Genomic DNA, 23,850 nt, shown 5'->3' on the forward strand with positions numbered 1-23,850 from the left:
GCCCCAGCATCCTTTTGCCTCTGTGAGACAAACCTTTCCCACTTGTCACTGTCCAGAATGGTGCCCTATAAAACCAGCTGTTATCAAAGAATCCAAAGCCCTGCCTGTAGCACCAGTCTCGAAACCAATTGTTTATGAACTGAATCTTCCCATTCCTTCCCACATCATCAGTGGAAGATGGAAGGAGTGAGGAGAAGATCACTTGAGCCCCAGACTCTTTCACCATCCGCCCCAAGGCCCTGTAGTCTTTCTTCATCCCCCTCAGACTGCGGGAAGCAGCTTCCTCCCCACCTGTCTGGAAGACCAGCAGCAGGTAGTACTCTGTCGGGTGCACCAGGTTGGGGAGCGCCCTAGTGATATCCCTGATCCAGGCTCCAGGCAGACTACACACTTCCCTATGATGAGGGTCAACTCTGCATATCGGGCCCTCTGTTCCTCTCAGAAGGGAATCCCCTACTGCAATGACCCTTCTTTCTTTCTTAACAGAGGCAGTCTTGAGGTGCAAAGTCGACCCCCTTTTCCTGTGTGGCCTTGTGGGCTGGCCTTGCCCCACATTCTCACCTACCTCTCCTTCAAGATCCAGGGCCTCGAACCTATTACGGAGGGACACCTGGGGAAGCAGGGCAGGAAGGGGGGAGGGTTTCCCACGACATCGAACTGGAACTCGCTTCCAACCCTCGTCGTCTTTTTGGTCCCCTACCTCTGCGCCACAGCTACAGGGCAGGGGCTGTCTTGGGCCATCCCCCTCTGCCTGAGAGGGCAGGGGGTCCTTCCCCTTTTGGGGGGTATCTCCCTGGAACCGTTCCGACTGGCACACCGGGGAGTTACTCCACCAGTCGATCTCCCTTTCACACTCCCTGATAGTCCTCAGCGTCTCAACCTCCTCCTTAAGTCTTGCCACCAGGCTAAGCAGATCTTCTACCTGCTCACACCTCACGCAGGTGGGAATGCTGTCCTCCCTCCCCCGGCAGCAGCAGGCTCTGGCACTCCCTGCACCCAGAGACCTGAACAGCCATGGTTTGGGACGGGGTCTCTGTCTGAGTTGCTGTAGTCACCTTACTGCAAGCTCTCTTTCTGGAGGCGACCATATTGGTCCGCAGTCTGGGACACCAGCTCCTGCTCTGTGGCCTGCTCCTGCTCCTGCTCTGTGGCCTGCTTAGCTTTGCCAGTAAATTGATAAGTGTGTGTTGAAATTCATGACTGGAATTAACATGTACAACTGTAGTGGCTTATTGCTCATTTTATAACCCAGTTCATAACAACTACACTTTGATGCTTTTAATTAGCTTAGATTAAATACCGCAGTGGTACTGCCAGGGCAAGCAGATTGCTAAACAGTTACACAGATACTTGTTAAGAAATGGCACTCATATACATAATGCTTGTACGTACCTATACTTCTATGCATGCAAAACTTTTGAGAGCACTTGTGTTTCCAAAACTACTGAGCCCACACATTCTTTTTATTCTGGACTTCTTTGTGACCATCTCATTGCTCTTGCAGCAGCACTGCACATCTAGACTTTGATGTGTTTTATGACACTTTTATCCACTAATTAACTTCATTAATTTTGCAATTAGTGAAGTTAATTAGTTGGTAAAAATGCTATCTAAAACTTCAAAGTGTGCATTTTAACCATAGTTTGTATTAAAAATAATTATCACAAGCTTTGTCACAGAATCATAGAATGGTTAGGGTTGGAAAGGACCTGAAGATCATCTAGTTCCATGTGCAGGGATACCTCACAAGGCTCTGTTCAACCTGGCCCTGAACACTGCCAGGGATGGAGCGTTCACAGCCTCCCTGGGCAACCCATTCCAGTGCCTCACCACCCTAACAGTAAAGGATTTATTCCTTATATCCAATCTAAACTTCCACTGTTTAAGTTTGAACCTGTTACCCCTTGTCCTGTCACTACAGTCCCTAATGAATAGTCCATCCCTAGCATCCCTACAGGCCCCCTTCAGATACTGGGAGGCTGCGGTGAGGTCTCCATGCAGCCTTCTCCAAGCTGAACAGCCCCGACTTTCTCAGCCTATCTTCATACAGGAGGTGCTCCAGCCCCCTCATCATCCTCATGGCCCTCCTCTTGACTTGTTCCAACAGTTCCATGTCCTTTTTATGTTGAGGACACCAGAACTGCACACAATACTGCAAGTAAGGTCTCATGAGAGCAGAGTAGCGGGGCAGGATCACCTCCTTGGACCTGCTGGTCATGCTCCTTTTGATGCAGCCCAGGATACGGTTGGCTTTCTGGGCTGCAAGTGTGCACTGCCGGCTCATGTTCATTTTCTCAATGACCAGGACCCCCACGTCCTTCTCTGCAGGGCTGCTCCAAATCTCTTCTAAAGGGAAAAATATGGTAAGGAAAATCTGCTTGCCTAAGTACAGAAAAGGGGGGGACATTGCGAAGTTCAAGAGCACAAAATCTGTGAGGCTGGAGTGGATACTGGGGTGTAGTAATAGCAATAATAGTAATGTAGTAATAATAACAACAAAAAGGCATAATAGCAGTGTACATGTGGGTGACCTCAGGAGCACAAACACTATGCAAACACTCCATATGGTGTTTTTAGAGCAGCCCACAGCCTTTCACACCATCTCCATCAGTTTAATAAAACTAACGTACCTGTGCCCACGGGTGTATGTAAATGAATGGTGGGGTTTTTTTGACAGATGGATATTGCCTTGTAGTTAGAGCCCTGCAGAAGGTTTGCTGTGTGGAGCTTCTGGTTACAGTTTTTCTCTCTGGTCTCAGAGGGCTGTGCTGGACTGCCCCTTCTTCTCTCCTGGGTGTTTCTTATGCTCTGTCTTGTCACCTCTCTGCTTGGTTCTCCTACATCATACCACATGTTACTCACCAGAGAACATTCTCTGTCTCATCCCTGGCATGTCAGAAGTCACAACACTCATTTCTTGTATTTTTTGGAGCCATGCCTGAGTCCAAGCTCTGGTGCTCGAATATCCATCTATAACATTGGAACCAGCCATCCAAGCAGCATTACTGCCTGATCGTTTCCCAGCAATGCATATTGTATCCATTTTTATACTTTCTTTTATACTTTCTTCTATACTTTCAACAGACTTTATAACAGCAATAATGTCATTCAGATAATTATACCATAATTGACCTTACTGTTGAGCATCCTTGGCTTTTACTGCAGTTTGCTTAATACTTCAGGACGGTCAATTATCTCATAATTCCCACTTTGTTGTGAATTATTGTTTTAATTGTGACACTCCAAATGCATCATTTTGGCATAATAGTGAGGCTACACTTGGGAACAGTCATGTTCGTGAGCGCTGTAAAGAGTTACCAGCTTTATCATGTGGAAGGGCTTTTCATCTTGTCATTTCTAGTCATTACTATTAACATGGATTATCACTTAGTCTGGTTAGGCCAGGTCTTCATCTGCAGGAGCCAGCATATGGGGATTTGGGGTTTGCAGGATTTGAGAGCAGTTGGATGGCAGCCTGACCATATTGATTCCTCTTCTGCCATGTTACAGTGTGAGTCATCTCTGTTAATGCAGATAACTTCCAGTGGAAGCTGGGGATTAAAAGGTGATTTTTTAAAATTTATTTATTCTTTTTTATCCTAGCAGTTTGAAGCATGAATTATGCAAAATGTTACTGGTGAGGATTTTAGGGCTGCGTAAAAGGCTTGTATGTCCCTCTGTTTATTTGATTTGTGCCTTTGTGGCACTGGTACTCCACCTGGAGCAGCACCCTGCCAGTGTTGGCGGGAAAGCAGAGTAGTCTTTGTGGTCGAAGACCTTTTCAGTTCGCACTGTACTCAGCATTGCCCAAAACAGAGACTGAAGTATGGCATGCCATGCTTTGCAGCCTAGTGCAGAAGATACTGTTGGTCCAGCACTAGAAACACACTGTTCCAATTCTTAAGCAAATTCTGTGAACAAGGGAGTATACTCAGCCTTTCTGTAAATGTGTATGTTCAGTTGTTTTTGTCAGCATTTTGCAGTGTATTTAACATGAATAAAAATGTTCTACCTAAGCAGAATATGAAAAAGTAGTACATTTCACTAAAACAGAAATTAAACATAACCTACTTTCCTGTGTCTGATCTAATTCTTGTATATGAGCAAACTCAAGTGTTGTTTAGTAGGAAAATGCTACTCTCTAGTAGATTAATGCATTTTATTGAAGAAAACAGCAGTGTGAAGAGACGTTATTTCTCTATAAATTTTAATAGTTACTAAAATGAGGACTCTGGTCCATTAAGTTACAGCCTGCCAAGTCATAATGCTGAATCACTTGGTTTCTTTAAGTAGCTATCCTATTGCAGCTTTTCAAAGGCAGCTGTTAGGAGAGTACCAATGTTTAAATCAAGGAACAGTGTGGAGTCTTGACAACTAAACAGTGTGTTTCAATGGAGGTTTTCTTCCACAATCTGCAAATGTAAGGACCTCTGTTGGAGTATGTAGATTTGCACATTCAGGAACCAAAGTGTGGGTGGGCATAGGATTGTATGTAAGGAATCTGATGTCAGTGGAAACCATGAGGACATTGTTACATCCTGGTATTTTTCACTGAAGATAAATCTTTACAAGTGTTTATAGGCTGATAAGCTACTGCAAACAATAGTGGGAATCCAGTATGGGTAATAATGTTGTCCCTTGAAACTAGTAGGTGTTAGGTCCATAGGAAGATCTAGACAATAGCTCATTGGCTATGTGCAAGACATATCTTTATTACTCAGCAAATAAATTTCATCTGTTGGCACCAATACCAGAAATTCCATGAAGTCAAAATCCTTGTGTGGCAGGTACATATACGTGTTGAAGGGAAAAGAAGCTAGTACTGCAGGGGTATTGATTGACTGGCTCCATGCAAGGAAAGGGGTAGGACAGTTAAAAGTGAGAATGTTCAGATTTGTTCTGTAGTAACTGGCTCTTGAGGCAAAATAATGTTAGTCCTAATACACTGGCCAAATTTCAGTTTGGGAAATGAGATTCTGACTGCTGCCAGTAGATGAGTGTCTCCATTTTTCTGCTAATACCAGGTGAGATAACTACAGCAAGCTCTTTCCATATAGGTATCAGGTCTGATCCATCTTTGAAGCAATAAAACCATTAAGCAGTGTGCATTTCCTCAATATGATACTCATCCTGTATATGCTAGTGATAATTAGCTACTTTATCATTCTGGTTGGGAGCTTTAACTTATTACTTTATTAAGCAGAGAAATCAAAGATTAAAATGGTATCTATAGCTAACTAGATTGTGAAATATAAAACTATATGGTTTCAAATTTATGAAAATAAATATTTCTATTTAAATAAGCACAGTAGTTTAATTCTTTAGACACAACTCTAATTTGTAGTTTACTGGTGATTATTTTTCTTAATTTTAAAGCAAATTACTTTCTGTAGGGTGAAGTTGCGAAATAATTGAATTCATATTACAAACTACTGCCTCCCAAATTATAAATTAATATAAATGTAATAGGAGTATACTATTTAAATCTTTTGCAAAATACTATGCTACATTGTTGCAGTAAACAGATATCTGTTAGGGTGGTGAGGCACTGGAATAGGTTGCCCAGAGAGGTTGTGAATGCTCCATCCCTGGCAGTGTTCAAGGCCAGGTTGGACGAGGACTTGGGTGATATGATTTAGTGTGAGGTGTCCCTGCCCATGGCAGGGGGGGTTGGAACTTGATGATCTTAAGGTCCTTTCCAACCCTAACTATTCTATGATTCTATGTATTTTTCAAGCCATCAGTTCATTTAATGTTGCATTTCTACTTAAGACTTCTGTGCCTACTGCCACTGCTCTCTTCTAATGTCTTAACATGTGTTGTCTCTTCAGAGCAAAAAATAACATTGTTAGTTTGTGTCATTTACTGTAATTGTTGATTAATGATCTGCTTTAAAGCTGAATCAGTGAATGTATTTTAAGATCTGTTTCTGAGGATGGGAAATCCTTGTCTACCTATTTTATACTGTCAGAGAGTAAGAAACAGGCAGGCCAGCAGACAAATGGGAAAGGCACAGGCTGTGTTCAGCACTAGCTTTGTTGTAAAATTTTTGTTTCCACTCAGTGTTCTCAGAGGGTAATTAACAGTTACCACTCAAGAAGATGGAAGGTTTTTGCAAATTCTACGCTCATAAATCTGAGCTGCTGTTCACAGGACTTGGAAATTTTGGAGAAGTGCAGAGGAGGATCTGAGTGCCGCAGCTGGGAGAAATGTTCTCTCACATGATTTGGGCAACAACCACAGCTTAATTTGTGTGGTTCAGTGTTCTTAATGCTTTCCAGAAGTTTGTGGTGTAATAAGGAATAGAACAACTTTGCTAATAGCAATGGAACAGAAGTTGCACAATGTAAATGCTAATTTCTTGGTTTGCACTCCTGGTAATAGCTATAAAATAAACCTAGGGAGGTGTGCACTGAAAGCCCCAAAACCAATTTGCTGTGTTGTACAGTTTTATGCAGAATAATAGCTCTCTGTAGTGCATGGAGGAAAAACTCCAAACTCAATGCTCTGGATGAATGGGAGATCTAAAATCTGTCAGTAAGGACTTTTTTGGTTGTTGTTCCTCTCACACCCTTATATAAGGAGGTAGAGAGATGGAAACTTCAGGTTTTCAACTGAGGATCACTTTCCTCTTCATTTCTGTCAGCTCCAATTCTGCAAAACACCTGAACACATCCTTACTTACGTACATTCAGACATTGACTTCAGGGTGAGAGAGTGTTTAGTACGTGCTTAAATGCTTTCTTGAACGAGGGCCAAAAGCTGCTGCTGCTGCTAAAATCAATCCCAGAGGGAACTTTGCATCTTTCGTTACTGCCTTCGTTGCATACCAAGGTACAGACTCCACCAAAATCTGGAAATATGATAGAGTTGGTAAGTATTGCCTGCCTTGTTTAAGGGAGTAGAACAGAATTGTTGGATGACAGTGCATAAAACTTCATAATACGTCTGTTTCTCTCCTGTACTGTGCATGAGCTCTTTAATGATGATTACTAAGTGAGGGCTGCAGAATAGCCAGACTTACTGAGCCACTGCGTTGTGTTTCCATCTACTGCAGGCACAGCCTGTAATTGTAAAAGGCACCAAAATAAAATGAGCTTAGGTGTTTCCCCTTTTCTTTCCTACTTTGAGACTGTTTAGAAAGAAGCTTGCTTCTTTCTTTGCTAAAAATCTTTGTTCAGATGTTTGCTAAAGTCTGACTTACCTGGAGCCACTTTGTTCCTCTTGATTTACACTGGCAAATGTACACACATACACACACACACAGCCTCTTCTGGGAGTATTGATTTAGCTCTGCATATTTGTAGAGGAAACAAGCTAAAACCAGGTCAATGTACAGTATTCATAAAATGGTCCAAAGTAGCTCTACATTCATCCCGTTAACACCGGCAGATAGCAACTATGATCCATTGACTGATTGCCTTTATCTGTTTCTTGCAATACATTGTGCATTTTTAATACAAGACACTTGGTGGGTAGCTATCACTTGGTTAAAACCCAGAGGGCTATCTGTGAGAACAACACCATATTATCAGGTTAAGTTGTATTGAGGGATAGTGACAAATGAGCCACTGTTCTGAATGAGCATCCGATGATGTTTTCTTCCTCTCTTTCCTGACTGCAGAGCTCTTCGGTATCTCCCTCAGCCAGTTTCAGAACAGCAGAAAAGCACAGAAATTCAACAGATTATTCTACAGATAGTAAAAAACAGAAAACAGAAGAGAAGGAAATAGCAGCTCGTTATGTGAGTAAATTGCCTACGTTGTGCCTTGTCGAAATTAAGTCATTTCTGTAATTTCCTCTGTAATTTCACCTGATTCCTGCTGCATAACTACTTTTAAAAAGAAGCATCAAATTTTTAGCAGGTTCTTACTGCCTCCCTCTTCATGTCTGTGCTATATCGAAGGTTTCAGTATGTAGGATTGATAGTGTTTTTAATAATACAAATACAGAGCACCTGGAAGGCATACAACAAGAGGACTGAGCATTAGTTAGGCTGGGACTTGGTGTATCTGGACTGTAGCTTGGCTCTGGTTCTCAGTGCAGTGCAATTTAGGATGAGGATTTTAATCCTGTGTCATTGTTTACCATTGTGAAAACTGGGAATAACCTATGGCTACCTGTTCAGCAGAAGCACTGTAGGTGACTTAAATATTATAATTGTATTACCACATAAGGCTTGGTAAAAATAAATGCTGCGTTCCATAGTTGTGAGCAGCCTTGCATTTCATTGGTTTATTTTTTCTTAGTACTTGAAAAATGTTAGGATATTAAATGAATGTTTTTGACACATTGCTTTGTCTTGCAGGACAGTGATGGTGAAAAGAGTGATGACAACTTGGTTGTTGATGTTTCCAATGAGGTATGCACAATGGTGTTTTTTCTACCTTACTGTGTTAGTGGTAGGGGTGTCTTCAGTGGTTTCTGTGCATATGGGGTATAAGGTTACAGCCTTTGTCTCCATAAAGGAGCTTCAAGTGCCTGAGGGAATTCAGTCAGGTCATCTTTCTTTAGAATGCAGATCAGATCTGTAACACTTATTTCTACAAGGACCTTTTTGTTTCTTGTATGAACCAAAAATCTGCTTGAGATATTTGAAGCCAGCACAGCACAGCAGGTAGTAGGCAGATTGTAACGGTGTCTGTGTTTTCTTTCACTCTGGCCATGACTTCATTTGTGAACTTTATCAGATCTGCCAAGTGCCTCAAACCTTTTCAGTCTGTCACCCGACAAATTACATTTACTTGACAATTTCAATATCCATAGATTGGGCAGTATTTTTCATGCTTAGTGGCATCAAATTTTCAGACTCTCTTAAACAAAAAAAGAAAATGTAAGAAAAGTTGATTGTTATTATCCATCTCGATTTCACAATTTTGTCAGCTAAATCAATTAAGAATGGAAAGAAGATGTCAAGTTTTTATGACACAGGTTCATTCCAAAGTGAAAATTGCTCAAGACAAGCACTAGTGGCTAGTATGAAGTTTTTATACTAACCCACATTGCTGATGTTTAGGATCCTTCCTCTCCTCGAGGGAGCCCAGCACACTCTCCACGGGAGAATGGCTTGGACAAGACTCGACTGCTGAAGAAAGATGCACCAATTAGTCCGGCATCTATTGCATCCTCCAGCAGTACTCCTTCCTCCAAATCCAAAGAACTTAGCCTTGTAAGTGCTTCAGGATGCTCCAGACCCATGATCAAATGCCAAAACACATGTTTACCGAATTTCTGACTGGACGCAATTTGGATTTCCACAGCTAACAGTAAAGCACTGTGAATCATCAATTTAAAATCTGTTTATTTGTCTCTTCACTCGAATTTAGTAACAGAGTAAGGAGAAAGTCCACAGCTTTTTGTTGGGATAGGAAGAGGTTATTTTCACTGGCGGTATAGGTAGATGATAGATGTGCTGTACTGAGAGATGTTTTTCTCCTCCCCCATATGAAATACCATCATTCTGAGAATAAATAAAAATACACAGGGACTTCTTGAGCTGTTTTCCTGTGCTGTGGTTTATAGCAAATTCAGTTTCCTGCTTGGATGTGATTTGGTTGTTAGCTTTGTTTGAATTACCAGGCCATATACAACAACAATAATTTTTATTTTCTATCTAAAAAGTAATCTGTCATTTACAAGAGCCCTCCTTGACTTGCATCTCAAATCACAATGAAAAAAAAAAAAAGCTGATTGCAAGTCAGGGGTGTTCTTTCCTTTCCTTTTTGTGACCACAGTTAATCATCTTCCTGAGCTGCAAAGAGACTCCCTCTCTGTTCTTCACAGGTCAGAGTACATGATTATTTAAAGGAATAAAATAAATAAAAAGAAAGCTTAAAGTGAATGTAGTGCTCAGAAAAGGTGATGGAATGACAGGTTCAGGCCCAGGAGTTAGTGGTTTGCCTGATGAACAAGCTTGTCAGAAGAGCAGCACTGCATAGTTCCTGACTTTATACCCATCACTGTCTCTGTCCTTTCCAGCACCATGTTTGGGCATGAGTTGTTGGCCAGTTGTATGTGGGGGTTTGCTCTTCTTGTCCATCCGGCAGCGGCCTCTCACAGAAACTCTTACTGGGAGCATGTCCACTATGAGCAGTGAGACCACTGACAGATTTCACATATGCTGCCAGTGTAATTGTCAGCAATGATTCTCAAGTCACTGACCTCATTCTGAATGATACAGGTGCTCCTGACGAGGAAAGCTGTGAAGGCTGTAGATAATTCTCAAAGCCATTCCATTATTTTCAGTGTCTGTGCAGCTTCTCTTCATTGGCAGAAACCCAAATCCAAAAGCTAAATACCTCTAATCACATGCATTCTGGCTGTCCTCACTTCTCTTTCCAACTGGTAGCTAAAAAAGTAAAATAACTTTTTTCCTTTTTTTGGTGATTAGAATGAGAAATCTACCACTCCTGTGTCTAAATCAAATACCCCAACTCCACGGACTGATGCCCCAACTCCTGGCAGCAACTCCACTCCCGGACTGAGGCCAGTGCCTGGCAAACCCCCAGGTGTGGACCCACTAGGTTAGTCTCTGTATATTTTGATGGTGTGAAACACTGCCTATTCGTCCCTAACTACGCTGCATTTAAACCTGCAGTGATGGGGCAGTATATTACAGCTGCTTAAACTGGATGCAGAACTGGTTCTTCAACACTTCAATACAGTGCATTTACCAAACTCATGTTTCATTTTGTGGGTCTGGGTTGGCTGTATGACTTCTCTCTTCTTTTCCTCCTCAATAGCTTCAGGTTTAAGGACACCTATGGCAGTGCCATGTCCTTATCCTACTCCATTTGGGATTGTGCCACATGCTGGTATGAATGGGGAGCTGACCAGCCCTGGAGCTGCCTACGCCAGTCTGCACAATATTTCCCCTCAAATGAGTGCAGCAGCTGCAGCTGCAGCTGCAGCAGCTTATGGGAGATCTCCAGTGGTAAGTGTTTGATGCTAGTGCGTTTGGTGTTGAGAGCAGCTTATAGTAAATGTAAGACCTGCAGAGTTATATCTAGTTCAGTCTCTGTAATTTGGGAAGTTAAATCTAGCTCAGTCTCTGTAATTCAGGGAGTGTGTTATGGAGAACATGAATTAAACAGTCTTCCTTTGGCTAACGCTGTCTTTAATACACCTTTTTGTTTTACATGGGGACAACTATAGGTTGGTTTTGATCCACATCATCACATGCGAGTCCCAGGCATCCCTCCCAATCTCACAGGCATCCCAGGAGGAAAACCGTGAGTATCAAGCATACAACCTCAAAAGTCAGTCATCTGTTGAAGTTGTGTTCCCTTGCCAGTTGGAATTCCCCTTAGCTACTGAAAACTGTTGTGTGAATAGAAATAAATCTAGCTGTTTGGCAAGGACAGGAGAAACACTATTTAATCTTAAAGTTGGGTTTGTAAATTTGCTTTGGAGACTAATAGCAGCTGACAAGAACTGGGTGATACAGAGTAAAAGAGACAGAAATAAATGAAAAAAAGAAAAAGAGCTGAACTTCAAGATGTTACATGCTGAATCTGACTGGTTTGTCTTGTGTGGAAATGCGAACTGGAACAGGATCTCAGCTTTCCATCTCTACTGTATTCTGCTCCTCAGTTTAAAAAACTGATTTCTTTGTTCACAAAATCCTTGCAAGTTACTTGCAAACTTATCAGCTGCTATAAGCAGCAGTGTGCAGAGAAAGGAACACGGTAATGTTTTGTTTGATTGAAAGTACTGAAAAGAATTATTGTATCATAATGTTCAGATTCATCCTTGATGGAGCTGACCGTAGAGTGACCTGTTCTACCAGACACCATTTGTTGTAAGCCTCAGAAAAAAAATTACACAGATAGGAAGAACTCTGTGCTCACATCTGTCTTGAATTAGAGAAGGGAAAAAATAAAACAGCTATGAAAACCATATTGATCCAGATTTTATGTAAGGGTCTTCCAGTTTGACACTTATGGGAAACTGACCAGTTAATACTGGGTAAGAGTTTCAGAGTTTCAAGGGCAGGAGATGTTTATGCCACTCGTTTTGCTTTTTTATGTATGGATATGATTGTGGAGGAGTGGCTGGGGGGTAGTCACATGCTTTCAAGCATGTGAGTAAATGCATATACTTACCTGTCAGTGAGCTTGCAGATGCTGAAGGTTAATAACATACTGTGGTGACAAGCAATCAGTCCTAGCACCTGTAGCTCCTCTTGTACATATGTGTCGTGGTTTAAGAAGGAGAAAAAATGACTGCTGCTGCTGAACCCAGGACAACGTATCACACAAACCTTAAACCATATCCAGCTCTCTTGCACATCACACACTGGTCACCACCCTAAGTTGACTTTTCTGCTGGTTGCCATGCCCTTTAGGTGGCTGCATAAAGCAAGTATAGAAATCCCTGTACAGCAGCATCCAGATAAGCTGTGTGCATGAAAAATCCTGTGGGGCACAGACCTTCATCCTGTACATGCAGCAGGCACATAGAATGTTTGCTGGGTTCAAGTTCATCCTTGATGATGTCGGTTGCCCAAGAGGAAAGGTGTCCAGTTCTACCAGACTTAGCAGTGGTCTGAGAAACAGCAATACCAGGGTGCGGAGATGTCCCTGCTCACATCTCACTTGTGTTAGGGAGAGGGAGAATCAAACATCAGGCAAACTGAAGTAAAACCAATTCAATTCTGGTGTATCTCCAAGGTTTTTGAATGTTGTTGATGTATTGATGACTGCTTTAAAGATTTAACTGTAACTGCCATTTCTCTGCCATAGGCCTGAAACCTTTGAGATCTGTGGTTGTTTTAGCATAATTGCATTGATTTTTCTTCATCTTAAGCGCGGTGCTTTTCACAGCTATCGTCCAGGGTTTTTGCTTTCTCATTTATTCTTTCTTTTCCCTTAGAGCAGAAGCTGTGTAAATTCTCCACACTGTTGAGTGTCTGTTGAAATGCAGCAGGCAGTGTGTGGCATATCAAGAGTCTTGGCCCCTCATAATGCTCTTCACTTTAGAGATATAGTGAAACACTAAGAATTGTACAATATGTAAATAGAAAAAGTAGCTAACATGACAAGAAGAAAAAAGTGCCTGCCAGGTATTTATAGTTTCAGATATTTAGAGGACTTCAAATAAGCAACATAAGGTGTTAGTTCTCAGAGTGAAAAAAACAAAAACAAGCAAAAAACCAAAACCCTCAAAAAACAACCACCACAAAATCAAGCTAAGCAACAAAGCAGCAGTTTAATCATATGTGCTGGTATGGTGTAATGAATAGAATGAGAATAATGTCATCACAGATCACTTCAGATCTATGCTTTGTTTCTGTAATTGTTAAATATGTTCCCTGTGTACTCTGTAAGCATGCTAAAAATCACTTTAGCTAATAAAAGTACCATACACTCAGTGGTCAACATGGCTCTGCAGAACATGACTGCATACAGAAATCAGAAAAGATGATAATGAAGTTCCACTTGTTTTGTTAGAGATTTCAGGAGACCATCAGCTGCTTTTTTTCAGTTTCTTACTGCAGCAAGCAGGAATTAGGGAGATAATGAGGAAGATACTTCAGATTTCTGTGCTGATAATTGAACACTAATTCTACTCATGGACGTGCTTTGCTGCTTCTGACAACCACAGAAATGTCCTACCCTTTCCTGAATGTGTTTAATGTCAAAAAGTGGACAATGATTATACGATCTGTCACTCAGACCTGCCAGAACAAGAAACAGAGCTGAGGATGAGAAGAGTGTATAAAGCTCTGGGAACAGGGCAGAAAGGTGGAAATGCAGTTGCCTTTTGTCCCTCTTAAAATTATTGTTCTAGTGTTAATGAATCTTAAATAACAAATTCAGTAGTTGAATACTAAATACTGCTTTCTTCAGTGACTTAGAAGTAACAATTAGGGAAGTGAATACCTAAGTATTCTCTTAAAATGATTTTTTTGTGAGCTTTTCTCATCTCACCATTGTGACAATGGATTTTTCGTCAGTACTATGATGATTTTTTAGGTCTGAGGAAATTAAAGCCTTCTGTTAATCATACCTTGCTATGTGTAGGTGAACCCTCTTATGAAGTTTTGCTCTTGTGATAGATGTGATGTGTCAGGTAGCATCTCAGAATAAGACAATTTCATAACCTAACTGTTCTCCCTGGAAAATATTTTGAGATGAAGCTGTTGATAGGTTATTCACAGGCGGCATAACTGGCAGTCACACAACACATTCTTTTTAAGTAAGAGCCCTAGTTCTGGCAAGAGAAATAATGATTTGTAGCTATTGTGTTAGGTACACATGAACACACACAAAAAAAAATGTATATATATATGTGGGGAAAAAAAGAAAGAAAAGACAGAAAGCTCTAAAGTGAGAAAAAAATCCAGTGCATTTTTGCTGGTCTCTCATGTCAGATGTCAGCAACTGTGCCTTGAGGACTTAACTCCTCCTTGACAGTGGAGGTTTCACTGCACCCTTATGTACAGTGCTGGGCAGTTTGGCTTGAGGAGCGTGGGACCTGCGTGAGTTTGGGCCACCTTGGCAGCACACAGAGCTGCAAGTGTGCACATTAGAGTCAGTAATGGAGAAACCAAATGATCCCTGGCACTCTGCTATCTGCATTGTCCTGCAGTGGCCGGCCAACTATTTCTGTCTTCCAGGGGCCCCTGACCTGACCTTTCTTCCCTGAAATGCATGCCCTAAGTTTAAGAGTAGCATCATGTATCCTCATGCATGTCTGAAATCATCATTGCATGAGTTCTTAAAGCTCATTTGATTGGTAGATGGTACTTGACTTTGCCCATTAAAAGAAGAGTACCTGAGTTTATACTTTGGTGGTCCTGTTATAGATAAATGAATTATTTCTTATTCACATTCTTAAAAAGATTGCAAAAGGAGCCGAGTGCACAATCTGAATGCCTGCAGTGGAAATACACCTTTAATTCTGTTTTCTTAAAGAGGCTTGAAGAAAAACTTCTTAAATTGCCGCCTATCTTTCTTCTACCTTCAGAGCATACTCATTTCATGTAAGTGCAGATGGGCAGATGCAGCCAGTTCCTTTCCCTCCTGATGCCCTCATTGGTCCTGGAATCCCTCGCCATGCCCGTCAGATCAACACTCTGAACCACGGGGAAGTTGTGTGTGCAGTTACCATCAGCAACCCCACAAGACATGTTTATACAGGTGGGAAAGGGTGTGTCAAAGTCTGGGACATCAGCCACCCTGGCAACAAGAGCCCTGTCTCCCAGCTGGACTGCCTGGTAGGTGAACAACAGCATATGACAGTGGGAGAATATAGCAGGTTGTGTTTGCTACCATTAAGGTGCAAAAACCATTGGCTACTTGAGTACTCTCATTGGTATCAATCCTTGGTATTTCATTTGTATTTTTTTTTTCTTTTAGAACCAAGTTTGAAATATGTTCCTTGTCGTACTTCTGGGTTTCTCCCCACTCTCAGCAAATCAAAACATCTTTAATGGCTTAAAAGTGAATTGGTAGGGGGAAAGATCAAAGACAGAACAGCAAATATTATTTATAACTTTGATGTTTGTTGGCAGTCCTAAAGCTTGATATCCTGTCATGCAAAAAATTGCTGTCTTGCAGCTATATTCTTCAAGAATATTTGAAGATAATGTCATGTATTTCGTGTCTGCATATGTGTGTGAATGCCTTGTCTTAATGTGACAATTAAAAATATCCCTGAGTGTTATTGACAAATTATTTGAATGTGCTAACAAGATGAACCATTGTTAACAGCTTTTCTGATGTTATTTACCAGTTCTTGGTAAGTTGCTGCTTCTTGTTACAGAGGCAGTAAAATTAAAACTGTGCAGCACATGTAGACATATAATGAATTGTTACACAAGTTGCTACACAAATGAAGAAAATTGCCCAAATATTTTCCTCTGACATCTAGATGGTGGCAGCAAATCTCACCAGAACAGAGTGGGGTAGTGTGCAGGGAATTTTGTACTCCCCCATGCCGAGAGGTTAATATGCTGAAATAAACAGAGTATGAAAATACAACTTTCTACCCAAGCTGTCAAATACAGCTATCTTGAATTGTTTTGGACTGGGTTCAGGTCTTTGCATTTAGATGCTAATTAAGATTAAATATCTTTCACTGCTGAATTTTGTAGATCAAGTTTAAGTACTTCCCTAATGTCATGTCATTTTCTGGCATTAATACACTTTGTCATTGTCATAAGTATAAATGGCTCATTAAAACCAGGAGGGAATACAATACTTTTATGGATTTCTGCTCTCATGTTAATGCTGTTTTCCTTTCCTCATGAGTAATCTCTTGATGGCTTCTGTCTCCACAGAACAGAGATAACTACATCCGTTCCTGCAGATTGCTCCCTGACGGCCGCACCCTGATTGTTGGTGGAGAAGCCAGCACATTATCCATTTGGGATTTGGCAGCTCCAACTCCTCGTATCAAAGCAGAGCTGACATCCTCTGCTCCAGCTTGTTATGCCCTAGCTATCAGCCCCGATTCCAAGGTCTGCTTCTCTTGCTGTAGCGATGGGAACATTGCAGTGTGGGATCTGCATAACCAGACTTTAGTAAGGTAGGTCAACAGAACTGGATCATCAGGTAGTGAAGAATTAATTAGACACGGCTTTATGTGCTCTTCTGCATGTGTATGCTATTTTCTTCATGGTGTCTGTATAGCTGCTTCCAGTATTTCATTGCTAGGCAATAGCCATGGTAATACCTTGACAAAAGTCTATATAATTTTTTATAGGTTTTGAGAGTTTCATAATTCCAGGCCTGTTGAGCAGCCCATAACTGTAATTTCCTAAGATCATCTGGTGTTGACACTGCTGTACGTTCTTTGAACAGATGGTTTTCTTTGTCTCCATGCAGTACACTGTGCTCACACTCCAATCTCTTTAATCGGTTCTTCAGCAAATGTGTCTTGGATAAAGCTGTATGTAAATTACTGCATTGCAATCTTAGTATCTTAGGAGTATGGGTTGCTGCTTAACACTAAAGTACTGTAAGCTAGGAGCCAGTCATACAAAGCTGCACTGTACACTGCAATATGTATGTTGTTTTATGTAATATATCAGTACTGCGTATAAAGGCAGACTACTCCCTGATATATTTATACTCATTTATACGGATGCTGGGTTTTTTTCCAGCTTTGTTGGTGGCCTAAGGATTCTTCTTAAACTCAGTTAATTTTGGTGATCATGCTGCATTTCTTTTAGGGGAGTGGGGTATTTTCAGTCAAATAGTGGGTATCACACATTCAGCAGCAAAGATCCCTAGAGCATCTGACTTGTAAAGTATGCTTTCTAGAATCAAATTAGTGCTTGGCTGTCTGGCCTGATTGCATCATCAATTCATCACAAAACTCACATGATCATCCCAGAGTTTTATTAATCTCAGATTGCTATTGGATGTTGCTGTTGTCTTTAATAGCTGTGGGTCAGGGACTGAAGAATTCTGTATACATGATCAGAACTGACTCTTTGCAGTGTGAGAATGTGTGTGTCTTGTTTCAATGTTTTCAGGCAATTTCAGGGCCACACAGATGGAGCGAGCTGTATTGACATTTCTAATGATGGCACCAAATTGTGGACGGGGGGCTTGGACAATACAGTCAGATCCTGGGATCTCAGAGAAGGAAGACAGTTACAGCAACATGACTTCACATCACAGGTTCAACCTTAGAAGCTTTGGAATGTTAAGAAAAATCTGTCATGGTTTTCTAAAACAAGCACTTTTGGGTTTTATCTTTTTGTATATTTTTATTTTATTTTATTTTGTTTATTTTATTTTCAGCAAAAACACACTCAAAGAGAACTCCAGAGAATTTTTCACTTACTCTCACACTTTTATTTCAGTGTGGCAGCTAAACATCTTTCTGGATTGTGACTATTTGACAGATTAGTTCTTCTCCAGTGAGAGCAGTGGCGAATCTTTTTGTAAAAGAATTACCAGATTAAAGTGTTCCTATGTGCAATGTGTTCCCATTTCTGTATGTTCTTGTTCAAAAATATTTTACAAAAAATATTTTTTGATGCTGTCAGGCTAAGACATTAACTTTGATAGCTTGATTCAGTGCGTTACTGTTACAGTTTTAATTGAGCTTTGCTTACATGAACTAATTTATCCTGATTATTATAGTAATTGGATTATCATGTTTTTAAAACCCTAGTAGACCAAAGTATGATTTTGTTCAGCATTAATAGTGTAGCCAGAGTTGGTTTTGATATCTGAAACTCATTCCTCTATTTATTGAAGCATGTGCTGTGCTTATTCCAGATCTTCTCACTGGGCTATTGTCCCACTGGTGAGTGGTTGGCAGTAGGAATGGAGAACAGTAATGTTGAGGTGCTGCATGTTACAAAGCCAGACAAGTATCAGCTACATCTTCATGAGAGTTGCGTGTTGTCACTCAAATTTGCTCACTGTGGTAAGCAAATCTTTCTATGACAGTGTTTCCCCTCCTGAGAAATTCATTCAAGATTTCTTTTAAATGAAAGTAAGGCTATAATTAAAAGTTAGATCTTTAAGTATTAAAATGATTTTAAAAATTCTGTATGACTGCTTTTTTTGTGTGAACTGCTTATATTGTGATTGAATATTATAGTGCAACCAGATAAATATGTGACTGTCCTTTGGATATGTGTGAATGCATTGGTTTTTATGATTAATCTGTTTCCTGAGGTGCATTCCTTGAAAACAAAATGCAGCAATAACATTTAAACAATCTGTTGCAGGCAAATGGTTTGTAAGCACTGGAAAGGATAATCTTCTTAATGCCTGGAGGACACCTTATGGAGCCAGTATATTCCAGGTAATAATCTCCTAAAAGCTATTTTCCACATACATTACAGTGCAGTAGAGCTGCACATCTCAGGGTCTGTCATTAGCTTAAGGAGGTTTTAAATGGAAATTCTTGGGTAATTATTATATTCCTTTAAGATTTTGTCTGTAATTAAAGAGAGATGCGCTCTTGTCCTTTCTAACATGTGAGTAACCTAGCTCTTACAATAAAGTGGCCTGTTAATCCATAATTGTTTTTAATACCTATAGTCTTCAGTCCCTCTGTACCCAATATTAATGGCACTTCGGTGTGTGCCATTAAACAAAAGTGGGATTTTTGGCATGACATTTTCTTCTTTCACCTACAGATACCTCTAGGGTGGGTAATTTTTAATTACCTAACTGGTGTTCAGGTTTAAATGGTGAGGTCTCACCTGTTGTGCTACCTGCCTTGTCTTTTGCTTTTGGAACAGCACAGTTTGCCTTGACATGGGAATGCTGAGGTCTGGTATTATTTAGTGGAGGCTATTCAGCTCTGGAACCACCTCCCACAGAAAGCCCAAATCATCCTAACAAAAACACATCTTCCTTAAAAGTGATGTTAAAACTCCAGTGTAGCTTTCTTAGTGAGGGGTAGAGAAAGAAACTTCCTGTGCAGTGCAGCAGAGGTTTCTTGGCAAAAGCTTACCATGATTGGGAAGTGTTTAGCTCTTGTGGTGACAGATAGAGAGGAACATGGACATATGTTATGTGAAGAAAACATTCACTGAAACAGCAGGTATAAAGTGACAAGAACGTATACGTCATCTCAGAAAACACAGAAAAGACCTGAGAGGCAGAGCTACTGTATCTTGATATATTCTGTCTCCCATTCACTTGCTGTACACTGATGTGCATCCTATTCCACCATAATATCTTTTCATATTTGCATCATCCCTGGTAATGTAAATTCCTTTGTGTGGGGCACAAAGACTTCTAAGTTGGGGAAATAGTGAGAGGAGGTACAGTTACTTCTACGGAGTCTTTTTGTCTTATGCCTGTGGGTGAGCAGGGCTTTGTAGTGCTACTCCATAATGATTTCTGGTTTACAATAAGAAAGGGAAGGAAGAACAACAAGAATATGCCTTTTCATTTTTTATGCAAAAGCTAATATATAAAATATTAATAAATGCTCATTACTTGTAAAGGGTATAGAAAGGACTGCTTCCTTTTTTTTTTTTTTTTTTTGATTGATTGATAGATTATCTGTAGGTTCATAACATTTGCTTCCCTTTCTGCTGCTGCTTTTTGTTGCCATAGAGCTTTAGGTACAAGTTCGGAGAAACAGTCTTGTGGCAAAAGCTGCCACTACGGTACTGATATTTAAATAAGCTTTCGGTGTATTCCCTTTCTATAAACTCTTCCAATTAACCTTCAAGCCCTTCTGGATTGAAGGATGGAAAGCTGTATTTTTTATTCTTTTTTTCTTCTTTTTGTCTTTCTTGTAGTCCAAAGAATCCTCATCCGTGCTTAGCTGTGATATCTCTGTGGATGACAAATACATTGTCACTGGCTCTGGAGACAAGAAAGCTACAGTCTACGAAGTTATTTATTAGAGACAAATCTGAATACAGACAGAACTCCTTCTCCTAGCACTTTGCTGTATATTCCTTTTTTTTTTTTCTTTCTCAACTGAGAATTTAAATGCTCATCCATCACAGTTGTGAAATTTATTTTTACCTTCTTAACTTGCTGTTGATTTGTGAATGCTCATTAAGAACTTGTGATACCAAATTGTCAGATATCTATTTGGAAGAAGATGGAATAAGCATACTTAACAGTGAACCTGACTCTTTAATTATGTATTATAGCTGTAATGTATTTATTTTCTTTAAAAAGGCTTTCTAGCAATGAACTGACTAAATAAAGCTGTCCCCCCGGCTTTAGTTTGAAAGGTGCATTGTATACTTTGTGGTTTTGCAGGTGAATAAATTGGGGATCATGGAGAAGGATGTTCAGGAGATAGTTAAAATTACACTAAATAAGACTTGCAGTTTCTATTTAAAAAAATAAACTTTGTTATATTTTTTAGTCCTGTTCTTGGTTGAGACCTCTAAGTGTTACTACAGTATAATTATTTCGTGGGAAGATGCTGTATCTTAACTATTTTAGACAGTCTTGGAAACTTAGGAAATTGAAAACTGTAGCCAGTGATCTACATGACTACAATGAATGGCAAATTCAGTTCACATCAAAATTCAGTTCACTTTAAGTAAGAATGTGCTAATTTATATATTTGCAATGTTAATAGAGCATCTTGTGTACAGATTTGTTCTCAATGCTTTTCTGTTGATAAACATTTTGGTGTCAAGCTAGGTTTTTTAAAATAAACACCTCTCTTTGTTATATTGTAGAGAGTACAGTAAGTTGCCTCAAAGAATCACCTTTGTTACTTCTGGAAACTTTTGCAATGTTTCCTTGAAAATGGGGATATGTGTCTTTGGGCAATTTTTCAATTACAAGAGATTATGAAAATATTTGATATGTTCTTTGGAAACTGCACTGAAATAAGAATGGATGCCTACCAATATACAAACTACAAAAGCAATGACCTCCTAGGTAGGATTTACAAGAGTACTCATTCCGAAATTCAAAAAGGAATGGATTCTCACTGGGATAAGGACTTGCTTTGTTCGCCAACAGTCCAATCCAAGTCTTGATTGGATGTCCCTAAAATGAACACAGACTGAGCCATTGTGCCAGAGACAACGTGTTTTCTTTTTATGTTATTGTTGTTGCTGTTAAACTATGATCTGTGACTTTTTTTTTTTTGAATGCTTTAAAAAAAAAAAAAATCTTTTAAGTCTGTGGATCTGCTGATGTACAGTGCCTTTGCTGCTATGGATCAAAATCAAAAGACCCGTGTAGATAAATCTTATTGTATAAGTAGAAAATTACTTAATTTCATACTAGAAATGGATTGATGCTGCAAGTTAAAATGGACTGTTCATTGAAGTTCCAAATGTGGTAGCAAAAAATGGTGTCTTAAGTGCTTAGTGTTTGATGTCATTAACAGTTTCGTAATACTCTACATTGTAGAAAGATTTTGATACTAAACTGTGTCATTGTACATAGTTCTAATGCATTGTATTGACCAGCAGTACTTCTATAATGGTAGACTATTGTTTGTGCATTCAGACTTTTAAGCATTAAACATAAGTAACTTCTAAGATTCACTTTTCATTTGGTTTTATTTTCCTCCTCCCTCATTCTTTCTGCATGGGGTAATCTCAGTTACGTTTGCAAGAATGCTGTCTGTAAGGATAACAGGCATGCAGTTGTAGAGTGTACTACTACAGATACTTCACAGTATTGTCACTGAGAGGCAACGTAGAATTTCACAGAATTTCTCCAACTTAGCAAAATCAATGAATTTATAGTTTTCCAAGTCACTGCAGTGATTCTGAACTCTTGGAGGTATTGGCCACAAGGCTTTGGCTGCATCACCTGGGAGTTTGCCACCTCCTGTTTATAAAGTTTCCCTTCTGGTACAAAACTTTACATTATCCAGTACCTGGGAGAGAGAGTGACACTGGGGATGACTTCTGCTCTTGTTCCTGCTGAAGTATGCAGAGGTCCGAAGGATGTGTGGAGTGGTGTTGCACTGCAGTATCTCTCCTGGGTTTCCCCATCCAGAGGTAAACCTGTTCATGCCTGTGGAAAGGCTTCTCTTTACTACAGTTAATTTTAGGTATAAATTTAACCCAACTTCTTTTGAGTTAATATTTCAGTTAAAGTGAACTATGAGAAATTAATTTATACATTACTGGGGGTTGGAGATGGGAGGATTGTGCTATTTGTAACAGGAGAAATGGAAATGTAAAAAATCCAGGGGAAAATTGAATTTAAATCTGTCTCACATAACCCGTTTCTGAAAAGTGACATTGTACATGCTGGAAATTCCCAGTCATAGAATCATAGAATAGTTAGGGTTGAAAAGGACCTTACAATCATCTAGTTCCAACCCCCCTGCCATGGGCAGGGGTGTCTCACGGTAGACCATGTCAGCCACAGCTCTGGCCAGCCTGATCTTGAACACTGCCAGAGATGGAGCATTTACCACTTCTTTGTGCAACGCATTCCAGTGCCTCACCACCCTCACGGTGAAGAATTTCTTCCTTATATCTAACCTGAACTTCCCCTGTTTAAGTTTTAACCTGTTCCCCCTTGTCCTATCACTGTAATTCCTAATGAAGAGTCCCTCCCCAGCATCCTTATAGGCCCCCTTCAGATACTGGAAGGCTGCTATGAGGTCTCCATACAGCCTTCTCTTCTCCAGGCTGAACAGCCCCAACTTTCTCAGCCTGGCTTCATATGGGAGGTGCTCCAGTCCCCTGATCATCCTCGTGGCCCTACTCTGGACTTGTTACAAAACTTCCATGTCCTTTTTATGTTGAGGACACCAGAACTGCACACAATACTGCAAGTGAAGTCTCATGAGAGCAGAGTAGCGGGGCAGGATCACCTCCTTTGACCTGCTGGTCACACTCCTTTTGATGCAGCGCAGGTTATGGTTGGCTTTCTGGGCTGTGAGTGCACACTGCCTGCTCATGTTCATTTTCTCATCGACCAACACCCCCAAGTCCTTCTCCGCAGGGCTGCTCTGCATCTCTTCTCTGCCCAGCCTGTAGCTGTGCATGGGATTGCTCAAACCCAGGTGTAGGACCTTGCACTTGGCATGGTTAAACTCCGTGAGGTCGGCATCAGCCCACCTCACAAGCCTGTCAAGGTCCCTCTGGATGGCATTCCTTCCCTCCAGGGTATCAACTGATCCACACAGCTTGGTGTCATCAGCAAACTTGGCTGAGGGCGCACTCAATCCCACTGTCCATGTTCCCAACAAAGATGTTGAACAAGACCAGTCCCAACACCAACCTTGTTCAACATGTTTGTCATCAATATGGACAGTGGGATTGAGTGCCTGTCCTGCTGTGAAGTGCCGGCCTGTGGTGACTACTGGTACCTGAAGCTGGGCCCAGAAATTTTTTTGTTCAAATAGTGAAAAACAAGGCTTAAGCTGATGAGGTCATTTACCTGTACTGAGTGACCAGGGAATTTTTGTTGGTGG

The 23,850-nt window shown here is 40.5% G+C and overlaps 1 protein-coding gene across 5 annotated transcripts in view; it reads left to right on the forward strand.

Annotated features, from left to right (window-relative positions):
* The window catches only part of LOC133270764 (transducin-like enhancer protein 4), a 101,177-nt gene extending 79,221 nt beyond the window's left edge, over positions 1-21,956 (forward strand). For 4 of the 5 annotated variants that reach the window (XM_061456243.1, XM_061456244.1, XM_061456246.1 and 1 more), the window contains 12 exons: positions 7,625-7,744; positions 8,309-8,362; positions 9,017-9,169; positions 10,391-10,523; positions 10,743-10,933; positions 11,155-11,231; positions 14,971-15,220; positions 16,286-16,533; positions 17,486-17,633; positions 18,240-18,390; positions 18,698-18,774; positions 20,231-21,956. In XM_061456243.1, the coding sequence (XP_061312227.1) occupies positions 7,625-7,744; positions 8,309-8,362; positions 9,017-9,169; positions 10,391-10,523; positions 10,743-10,933; positions 11,155-11,231; positions 14,971-15,220; positions 16,286-16,533; positions 17,486-17,633; positions 18,240-18,390; positions 18,698-18,774; positions 20,231-20,338 (1,710 nt within the window). In that variant the 3' untranslated portion in view covers positions 20,339-21,956. The remainder of the gene's footprint in view (positions 1-7,624; positions 7,745-8,308; positions 8,363-9,016; positions 9,170-10,390; positions 10,524-10,742; positions 10,934-11,154; positions 11,232-14,970; positions 15,221-16,285; positions 16,534-17,485; positions 17,634-18,239; positions 18,391-18,697; positions 18,775-20,230) is intronic. The other variant, XM_061456245.1, reaches the window with a different exon arrangement.
* Positions 21,957-23,850: the final 1,894 nt, after the last annotated feature.

Source organism: Pezoporus flaviventris, unplaced genomic scaffold, assembly GCF_033815535.1.
Source record: "Pezoporus flaviventris isolate CSIRO_AGI_PZ_B2104156 unplaced genomic scaffold, CSIRO_AGI_Pfla_v1 ptg000022l, whole genome shotgun sequence".
In the NCBI taxonomy this organism is placed as follows: domain Eukaryota; kingdom Metazoa; phylum Chordata; class Aves; order Psittaciformes; family Psittacidae; genus Pezoporus; species Pezoporus flaviventris.